The following is a 10695-nucleotide window of genomic DNA, read 5'->3' as shown; positions in this document are numbered from 1 at the left end:
GACACATGTTTAGGTGCTCATGTTTAACACGAGTCTGATGGAACCTACCAAACCATGCAGCAAGGATATTACCTGCATTCTTTCATTAAAGGATTTTTAAAGAAGATATTAACAGAAAGCATTTAACGAGGGAATATTGAGAAAACAGAAGTTCAGTCTTATGTCTTGGGAAAATTCTAATCAATGTAACTGCACACTGTATATCTAAAGTTCCCCCTGCAGTTCAACTAAGAGTTCATATTTCTCTTTCTTCCTTTGAAGCCAAGACTTATTTCAGATATTCCTGTACTCCAGTGGAAATGTGAAAACTCCCTCATTTGTATCATGAAGGAATACCACACAAATATAAGACTTATCCCTACCTCGTGGCATGTTTTGAAGAGATTACCCATTGCTCCTGCTCACTGACAAGCCCTTTAAGACTAACTACACAGTTGTCAAAATCAACCACTGCTCCATCTCCCCATCTGGGAGCTACATTCAGGACCATTACCTACATCTTATAAGATAACGCCCTGCTGAATTCATAGATCCTGCCTTAGCTCTTCACTCATCCCTTCAGCTCATCAGCTTTGTTCTGCCCCCATCTGTAGTGTAGTTCTCTTGTACACACAAAATTTGTTTACAGTCAAATCCAACTTGCAGAAAGAAGGTACTTTACCTTTATGGTTAACATCTCACTCATCAGACTTCTACATGAGAACAGCACCCTTCTGCTCAAGATCTCAGCATGTCTTCCTCATTTCCCAAGTATCCAATTAAAATCCCGCCTCAAAACGAGCCCTCGACCTTTGGTGTCTCACCTGGACTGATACAGTTTGTTGTTTTGGCTTCTCATTCAGACCCACAGTCTAAGCACTCTCCAGATTACCACATCCAGTTCCTTCCTCTACCTTGCTAATTCCTATGCAAGATTTTAAACAGATGGCATTCTTCCTCTAAGGATATATTCTGTGGCTCTCAGCATCTCACTTCCGCTCCTGTAATATCTCTTCCTTTACTGTGACAAGTGAAAGCTTGTCCTACTCAACCATTCAACTGTGATTGCTACAAATCATTTCATTTTTTCCTTCCCTACTACAGAAAACAGATCACTTGTCCTCCCTCCATGGCTGTTCATGTTGTTCTACAATATCTGTTCTTTCTCTCAGGCCTACCAGTAGAATTATCTAGTTGGTGTTTTATTTGACTGCTACCAGCACCACCTTAAGTTTTACCTACTTACTCGTTTTAAAATTATGGGCATGGTTTCTACAGAGTTGCATCTCTCACACAGAAGTTTCCCAAGGTCAAGTGCAAAGTACTTTATTTATTTCCTTCTAATCTTTCCCAACCAGCTACACCTTCATCTGTTTCTAAATACTCTACCATTACTCCAAAATAAAATAATCCTGAAAACTCTTACAAAGGTCTAACTTCGGCTCCTGTAAGTTTCAACTAAAAAAAGCTGGAAAACCAGATACTGCACAAACGTACCGGCAAACTGGATTCTTCTTTTGGAACAGACCTCTTTAACTTCACAACAGTAGTTCCTGCTATTGGAGACAAAGGGTAAACCTTCAGACCAGTCAACACACCACTGTTAGTCTTTGAAATATTGTTCTGCTGAGCCTCACTATTCCTCATTCCCAGCTTAGTGTCCTCTGACAAACTGGAGGTTGAAATGTATGTTGAGGCATTTGAAGAAACCGATAACCTTCGAACAGTGTTGGTGGGGCTTCCAGCTGGAGGAGGTTTCAGGCGATCAGCAGCTCCATTCTCTGTCTTCTTCACCTTTATGCTTGTACTTGTTGAATTACCATCAAATACAATCAATGGCCGTTTCCTTAATCCTTCCACTGTTGCAACACTGAAAATACAAATCATAAAATTCTCAGAAACACAAATTATATGATCAAAAAATAGCATAGTCAAGACACGAGTAGTGCAAATGCATTTAATCTTGTCTAAAGTAAATATATATTCCAAAACACTAACATTAAACTTTGATCTGCTCCAAACTTAAAATAAAAATACTTATATAAACTTACATATACTTAAATAAAAATAAAAAGCAACAGAAATTGCTTCCAAAATATAAAGGGGCAGGGGTTTGTGTGAGGAACAGTGTTCCTCAGCAAAGACAGTTGTGTGGGGAACTGTGAAGGCAAACAATCACAGTTGCACAAAGACTCTGTGCTTGTACCACTGCAGCTCTTCCAGAGTAACTAGAGATAAGTGTTAAGTATTTCAAAACATGTGCCGCCTTACCTACAAGAACAGCATCTAATATTCTGATAATTCTAAATTTCCCTGTTCCCACTCTTATTCAAAATCATAATGTTAAGATAGTCCAAAAGATTGTTACACAAGGAATAAAAACATTAAGCAAAAAAAGCACACCTGTTTTTAAAACAAGCTGTCTTTAAACAGGAACCCTAAGTGGATTTAATGACTTTTCTTTAATAGTTTGTGCCTTTAAGCCGATGTGTAGTCAGAGCTGGCCAATTCAGTGACTCAAGAAAAGGAATACTATCAAGCTGATATCAAAACAATATTATCAGAAAATATTTTGATTGTGAAAAAATAAAGTACAAAGTAAACATAACTCACTCTACATGAATTCAAAGATTTAAAAAAGCATTGCTCAAGAATGACAAAGAAAAAGTGTTTGGAAAGTGTGTATTTAACAAATAAAAAACCCAAACCACCACTAAGGTATATGATATTCCTGATCAGAAACTTCAGCTTTCAGTATACACTGACTGTTCAGTCATCTGATACTAAACAGATGAATAAAAGTTGAATTACAGTGTTTCAACAATTGAATATATATTTGCATTGATTTGCAACTATATGAATTTGACAATTTTGATGTTAGGTATCTCAACAGACTTCAAAATAAGCCACAAGCAGAGACTTAATCAGTTTGGACTTGGAACAACATTAGATTAGTAGCCACTGATAAACCTCACATATTAAGAAACTGCACATCACTTCCACAATTTCTGTCAAGAACAGGGGTTTCTTTAAAAAAAGGGAAGTGGTCACACTTTAGGAGTTCATAAAGCAAGACAACGTTCAGGTCTTAGATTTTTTTCCCCGTCACATTCCTTACCATAATAAGTCCGCTTTTCCTACGGAGTCAGGGTTTTTATATATTCAGATTGGTGAAAAGTGGCAAGTGAGGAACTAACTGCAATTCCTGGACTGTTATCTACTCTAAACCCAATTTTAGAATTTGTAGCACCTGTACAAATGACATAATACAGGTAACACTCCCAGAGAAAAACTCTGGGAACATTCCAAAAGAAATTTGGATGCTGTACTGTCAAGGACTGTCACATCCAATTTTTAGATACATCTCTCACAGAACAAAACAGAACCTTGGGAGTGACATTTGCTTCATTTATATAAAATACAGGCACTATAAAAGCTTCACAGTAGGACTCCTGTAGGCCAGCACTCTTCTGAGGGAGGACACTGATACTCACTAACTGCTGAAATCAGCCATTTTGGGATTGTGTCCCCTCCTGCAGATCACCTTCTGTGCAACCTAGATTTCAATGCACATCTACATCTAATCCTGCTGCTTATTTTGAAGTGCATGGTAAGACACAAGATTTACTAGAGAAAGCAAAAGCTTCACTACATGAGCAATCTGGGTTTCCACTCTCTCACATGATTACTCATGCAGTCAGGATGGCCTCCCAATTATGAGGACAATTTAATGAAAAATTGTTCCTATTTTTGTCTAGCTTAATCTGGTACTTAAGGTAATCATAGAGAAGTGTAGGTTTTAGCTCCCACACCCTGATTATCCTAAATATTTGCCTGTTACCAAAACAGGCACGTGATCACCTCTTCTGTGAAACTGGTCAGAAGTACCATGTTTTGCACTGAACTCAGTATTATCAGCACCTTAGCAGTTCTCAGGGCATACTGAAGTGACCTCTCAGAAGACTAAGCAGAAATGATGAGCCCTACCAAGACCACAGCTATGAGGACGAATAGCCACAGCACTCCCGGAGACTGAGCGTTTGCAGGTGAGAGTCTTTAGACTTGCTGGCATTTCAGAAACTACACTGTGAGATTCTTACCATCCTCTCTCTTTCAGTAGGCAAGATGATCTTACAGATCTACAAAATTAACTATCCCTGAACACAAATACTTTCTGAAATGTCTGAAATTGGAAAGACTGTGCTTGTTCTTATTTGCTATGATTGTCTGCAAACTCAGATATTCAGTAATAAGATATATAAACCATCATCTGTAACCTCAGATATTTGACTGCATTACTGAAGTATAACATCAAATCAGCTGACATACAGCAAGTCTTCTAGGACATGACATTAATCACCAGCAGTAAAACTAAACACAATATTCAATACTGATTTTTAAATTTCATTGTGTTTTTACCTCCAATCTGTAATTACCAGAGGCAAGCCAAAACTCACTGAACTGTGCTGATCAAGTCTTCAAGCCTCATACTAATTCCATGTGATTTCCACAGAGAACTCATCAGAGAGTTCTCTTATTCATACAATCAATCAGTTTATCTGATTTCTAAAGTGAACTAACAGCACACTTAGTTCCCAGCTCCAACTTGCATATAACCTACAGCTTCAAAATATCTAGGAATTTTGATTTTGTTTTAGAAACAAGAATGCCAAGTTCTACTTCCTCTTCTGCACAATGGCATCGTGTCGATTTTGTTTAAGTGGTGCACACAATTATGAGGAAAAGTGTAATATTCTAATATTCCAAAAAGACAATTGAACTTCCTTGATATAGTGTACTACAACTGAAGTTTTTTCTGTGCAACTTTTACTTGCTGAAAGTGATGATAATCTATTTCTCTCATTTCTCTAGGGTTAGTAATACTAGCAGGAAAAGGTTAACTTTTCTAAACAGTATTTTGTCAGCATATTTGTTAAGTATGAAAGAGGTAATAAAAGCAAAAACAGCAACTTCTGGAAAATCTTAAAACGGTCTAAAAACAGAGCAAAAGACTAAGTCTAGTGTGCTAGATGCTAAGTGCAAAGAACAACTGGTAAAGAAAGGCAGACTGGTAGATTAAAGTTATCTCCTTATACTTACTGTTTTCCCAGCAAATATAATGGTTTAACCATTACTGCATTTTATTGTACCAAAATAAGAGCCCCTAAAGTTATTGTACATATAAACTCTGGATGAAGTCATTCTCTCATCTAAAAAGTAACGTTGCCTCCTTCTCCCAAAAACATCTAGCCTTCTATCTTTATTTCTTTGGACTAGATGACCATCAAAGGTCCCTTCCAACCCAAACTATTCTATGGTTCTACATCAAGAAGCAATATAAGCTAAATACCATTAATAACACTTGGATGACAAAACAAAAACATTATCTTTCCCTTTTTCCCATTATTGCAGTAGGAGAATCTATCACTTCTGACACAGGAAACCTGACACAGCATTCTCTGTAACCTGTGACAATGTCCAAAAGCTGCACAAATTTCATTAATCAGGCAAACAAAGGTTGATCTAAATGCATTGTCCTAAATTCTCCAGGTCTAGCCCAATAAAAGCTAACTTACCTTTTATGCTCACTTTTCAGGTCATTTTGCTGTCTCTTCTTTTCCATCATTTTCCCCCATCTACTTTTTGGTAAGTCACGCTGAGGCAGGGGAATGGCATGTTGAATATAGAGATCAGTGAGACTGTCTTTGTCCATTTTCGCATCATTTTCAACTAATATATTTTTCTGCGGGGGACAGAAAAAAAGTTGTTATTATCATGACAAATTCAAAGCACAACCATCTAATAGCATCATTTATTTGTTCAAAATACACTTTAAGGTACTGCTTTGAGCATAAATGTCAGAGTTTCAAGAGTAAGCGGGTGGCTGGGATGATCACTTTGGAGAGGCCGTGAACTGCCCACTGCCAATGACAGCCTGGTTTCCTGCCTTCCTACTGTGAAATTCCCTTGTTTTCTGTAGAAAACTGTGGTAATCTGTGGATTAGACTCAGTTCCTCCCTTCAGTGAGGCGATGGAAAACACAGGATGTTTTGGTCAGTGCATAGTGGTTTCTTTTTCTACCACTTGCAATGGTGGCCCTCCCTATCCAAAATCCCACAGGTTTTGCCAATAAAAACAGCAGTAAAAAAAAAAGGGAAAAAAAATTTGATAGAGATACTGTTGATGGCTGATGTTTTCATGCACTCTTAAACACACCTCTCTGAATCCAACTACAGTACCAGAGCTCTTCTTCACTCTTCTAAAAACTAGGTAACTAGAACATAATGCAGGTCAGACTTGTGAATGTAGAACTGTGCTTCCTTCCCCAGTTCCCAAAGAATAAGGGAGATAAGTTTAAGCTCAACATGAGGAAGAACTTCTTTATGCTGAGGGTGGCAGACCACTGGAACAGGCTGTCCAGGGAGGTTGTGAAGTTTGCCTCTCTGGTGACGTTCAAAATGCACCTGGATGAGTTCCTGTGTCACCTGCTCTAGGTGACCCTTCCTTGGCATGAGGGTTGGACTGGATGACATCCAGAGGTTCCTTCCAACCCTAAATATTCTGTGATTTTGTGAGATTTCTAGGAACTGTCAGTTTTACCAGAACACCAGTTTTCTTTTCAATCATGTACGAGGTTGTGAACATTTCTTGGTACCTCCTGTCAGATTTATTAAAAGAGAAAAAAAACTCCACTAACATCCTCCAAATTAGCCGTCACCAAAAGCAGATGAAGCCTCTGTCACTAATGTTTTTGGCAACACTTCATGACTTCTGATGGTGGCCTGAAAGGTGTACATTTTTGTCCGCACAGACTACATGGACGAGAGCACATGAAAATTCTTTGAACTCATACAAAAACCTGAAACTTTGATTCCTGTTGTTTCATAAACCTAAAATTTTCAGGCAGAGCGGTAACAAGTATTTCAAATTACATCAACAAAAGCTTTGTATGGTCCTAAACTGCTTAGAATTCACTTTCAAACTGAATTTCTTTTTTCAACTATTAAGAATTAACAAGTACTTAAGTAATACTTCAGTATTTAAGCATTAGTTTGACTGATTACGTAGGCTGCACTTCCCTAACTCACAGAATCAACAGAATATTTAGGGAGCTCTGGAGATCACCTAGTCCAACACCCCTGCCAAGGCAGGGTCACCTGGAGCAGGTTACACTGGGTATGGACGTGGCAACTTCAACAGTGTAAATATCATCTTTCCACAGACACTTTTACTGTACGCAGACACTATGTCGATTTGGGCAAACTGCTCTTTAGCAGCCTCGGTGTTCAAACACAGCCCTTTGCAAACACGGAGACATCTCCCTCCTCTCAGCAACTCCGTGGCCTATGGAGCACCGACTCGGGGGCTGCTCTCCCCTGAACTCCCCCTCAGGGGCCGCCGGTCCGCCTCGGCCCGGCCCGGCCCGGCTTCCCGGACGCACCTGTTCCAGGGTGAGCCGCAGGAATTCCTCCGAGAGCAGCTCCGGGTGCAGCAGCAGCACCTCCGACTCCGAGCGTGCCGATCCAGGCTGCTCCTCCTCGCAGTCCCCGCCGCCCGCACGGGCCCTTCCCTTCGCCGCCATCTTCGACCCCCGGCAGCCCCTTCCAGCCTCCCACAATCCCGCGCGGGGCTGGAGACGCGTTTCCAGAGCAGCCGCGCGGGGCAGTGGCGTCACCTTCTGCAGGGGGGGGCGGGGACAGCGGGATCGGGTGTGCCCGGTCAGGGAGCTGCTCCGCGGGGCAGCCGGGACTGAGGGTGCACGGAAATACACAGAATCACACGGAACCACAGAGTATCCTGAGCTGGAAGGGACCCGCAAAGATCACCGAAGTCCAACTCCTGGCCCTGCACAGGGCAGCCCCGAGTCACACCATGTGAGAGTATTGTCCAAACGCTTCTTGAACTCTGGCAGCCTTGGTGCTGTGACCGCTTCCCTGGGGAGCCTGTTCCGGTGCCAAACCACCCTCTGGCTGAAAAATGTTTTCCTAATATCCAGCCTAAGCCTCCCCTGACACAACTTCAGGCCGTTCTCTTGGGTCCTGTCACTGGTCACCACAGAGAAGAGATCAGTGTCTGCGCCTCTTCTTCCTCTCTCAAGGAAGTTGTAGACTGCTAAGAGGTCTCTCCTCGGCCTCCTCTTCTGCAACAAGCCGAGTGACCTCAGCTGCTTCTCATAAAGCTTCCCTTCAAGGCCCCTCACCATCTTCATGTGCCTCCTTTGGATGCTCTCGAATAGCTTTATATCTTTCTTATATTGGGGTACCCAAACTGCACACAGTGCTTGAGGTGAAGCCAAACCAGAGTGGGACAATCCCCTCCCTCGGCCAGCTGGCAATGCTTTGCCTGATGACCCCCAGGACACGGTTGGTCCTCCTGGCTGCCAGGGCACTGCTGACTCATCTTCAACTTGCCGCTGACCAGGACCCCAAGGTCCCTTTTCACGGCACTGCTTTCCAGCATCTCATTCCCCAGCCTGTACGTGTATTCAGGGTTGCCCCATCCCAGAATCCTGCACTTGCCCTGTTAAAGTTCATACAGTTGGTGATTGCCCAGCCCTGTAATTTGTCTTGAGTCTCTCTGCAGGGCCTCCCTGCCTTCCATGGAGTTAGGTGTTGCTGATGAGGTGAGGTTATCCCCCAGCTGATAGCGTTGAGCAGGGAAAACACACTTTATTATAATTCTGTCAAGATACAAGACTACAAACCACTTTTGCTGCTACATGCCAGAGCTGTGCTACTGAAATGAAACGGGATCTCCATCCTGCCCATACCTGTGGCACCTGCTTGTTAATGCAGCTTGATCTGCAATAACAAAAGTTGTTTTGTAATTCCAAAGTAAAATAGTTGCCTGTCCACTGGAGTTAGTCATCTGCTTACATATTTAAAAGCAGAATAGGGAATTACAAATGATTATGAGTAAAAAACCATGTCATTGTTACAATACAAAATTGCAACGTAATTTGAAGTACTTGATTTTCATTTTACAGAATTATGAGGTACTGGCAACAATGTAACTCAAGTAACATAATGTCATGGTTTTAAGTGTACATCCACATGAACAAGCTGCAGATATATCACTAGGTATGCCACATTATTGCTACATATATGCAGTGTTTCTCTGCGTGAATTCAAATTTTGAATATTTAAAAATCATTTAAGTGTACAAGTAAGTACTAACATTATTTCATAATGGTGTCATCAAAACAGCAATCTGGCAGCATATGCAATTCAATTCCTTGTGCTTTCCCTCTGTCCCTCCTCCCAAACCAACCCCAGCTACTGTTACTGCTTGTTTTTTCTTGGAAGCACTGCTTTTTCTACCTATGTGCATGTTTGGTATGCCTGGGTTGGGCTTGGTCCGTTACTATGATCTGTAATGTGACTACAGTGTTTGGAAATAACAAATGGATTCTCCCAGAGCTGCCCAGACCATGAGTGGTGTCCAGTGTTTGTGCTGCTGGGATGGGGTCCTCCTCTGCATGGATGCATAATTCGGATGCTGGCCCTGACGCTCAGCGCAGGTTATTTCTGAGACCGCACTGGGCGGGCGGGGGTCCAGTGGGCCAAGGAAGGAGCTTCCCATCACTGGAGCAGCACAAGGGCACAGGTACTCTCCCTCTCCTCTCTCTCCAGGGAAGCTGCATCCGAGGGGAAACGCAGGCTGTGCGCCGGGACTGCCAACTGCCAAGAGCCCCAACTTTATAGCTGCGTGCCCAACACACAAACACACCTATAGACTAGTTCTATTTTCATTTTCTCACTCTTCTCTCACTTTAGCCAATTACATCACAAAATCACCTTAATTCAAGTAATCTTGTGTATGAATATACTTTCTAAGGCAAATGTTCAGCCTGTATTTTGGTGCTTATTTCAGCCAATGAAATTACTGTCTTGTAAATTACATGGATCATCTCTCTCTTCCTAAAGTATCTTGTAAGTTCTTTCCTCATGGAAAACATATCCTTGCTAACGAAATTAGTTTTGCTGATCATGACTTTCACTCTGTGAGTTTCTTATGTTAATATTTATTTTGTAGGGATTTGTACCCAAAATTACAGTTCCTCTTTGGTTAACCAGACCATGTCCTCTCATGGTGAAGTTCTGACAGGGATGAAATGTAAACAGTGTGATAAAAACTTAATGTTTCTTTTCAAATTGCTGTAAAAATGATAAAATTTTTATAACCTATATCGTTTTCATAGATCTGCTGAATGATCCTATTGCATTTTATAGTAGAGATATTTTTTTCTATTTTTTGGTTAATAATTTTAAAATTAATGATACCACATGTCATTTTCCATTATTTTTCTTTTTAAGATTTTCCAACTAGAAAAACAATGCTTTATATCAGTTCTGATACCTTCCTTTATACTTTGTTCATTAGCTGTATATGTTGCCCCAAAATAGGTTCTTTCACCTGGTGTGCAAGAGGCCAATCCACACACAGAGTCAAGGTATTTGATTTATTTACAGTTCTGCACAGAAAGGGATGGCAAATCCACAAAGCCAGTAACGACCACCAAAACTTTTCATTATTTATACATTTTAGCAAACAAAGGCATTAATGTTCATTGGCTACAAGTTGCCTAGTTCCCTTATAGTTAGTATTCTACCTCCTGTTGGTTAATGATTCCCTTGCTTCTCATGTTAATTAGGCCACATGCTCAGTCCTTCTTTTCTTTTCAGTCGGTGGGCTGTGAGTCAGTGGTCACCATCT

General features: G+C 41.1%; 1 protein-coding gene across 1 annotated transcript in view; it reads right to left on the bottom strand.

Moving 5' to 3' along the window:
* The window catches only part of CUNH2orf49 (chromosome unknown C2orf49 homolog), a 10597-nt gene extending 2991 nt beyond the window's left edge, over positions 1-7606 (bottom strand). Inside the window, exons 1-3 of the mRNA XM_017817427.1 lie at positions 7421-7606; positions 5556-5722; positions 1477-1849 (exon numbers count right to left, since the gene is read on the bottom strand). Of these exons, the coding sequence (XP_017672916.1) occupies positions 1477-1849; positions 5556-5722; positions 7421-7561 (681 nt within the window). The 5' untranslated portion in view covers positions 7562-7606. The remainder of the gene's footprint in view (positions 1-1476; positions 1850-5555; positions 5723-7420) is intronic.
* Positions 7607-10695: the final 3089 nt, after the last annotated feature.

Source organism: Lepidothrix coronata, unplaced genomic scaffold (assembly GCF_001604755.1).
Source record: "Lepidothrix coronata isolate B3197 unplaced genomic scaffold, Lepidothrix_coronata-1.0 Scaffold60, whole genome shotgun sequence".
NCBI lineage: Eukaryota > Metazoa > Chordata > Aves > Passeriformes > Pipridae > Lepidothrix > Lepidothrix coronata.
Note: the sequence above shows the minus strand (reverse complement) of the source record. Positions and strands in the feature narration are given on the sequence as shown.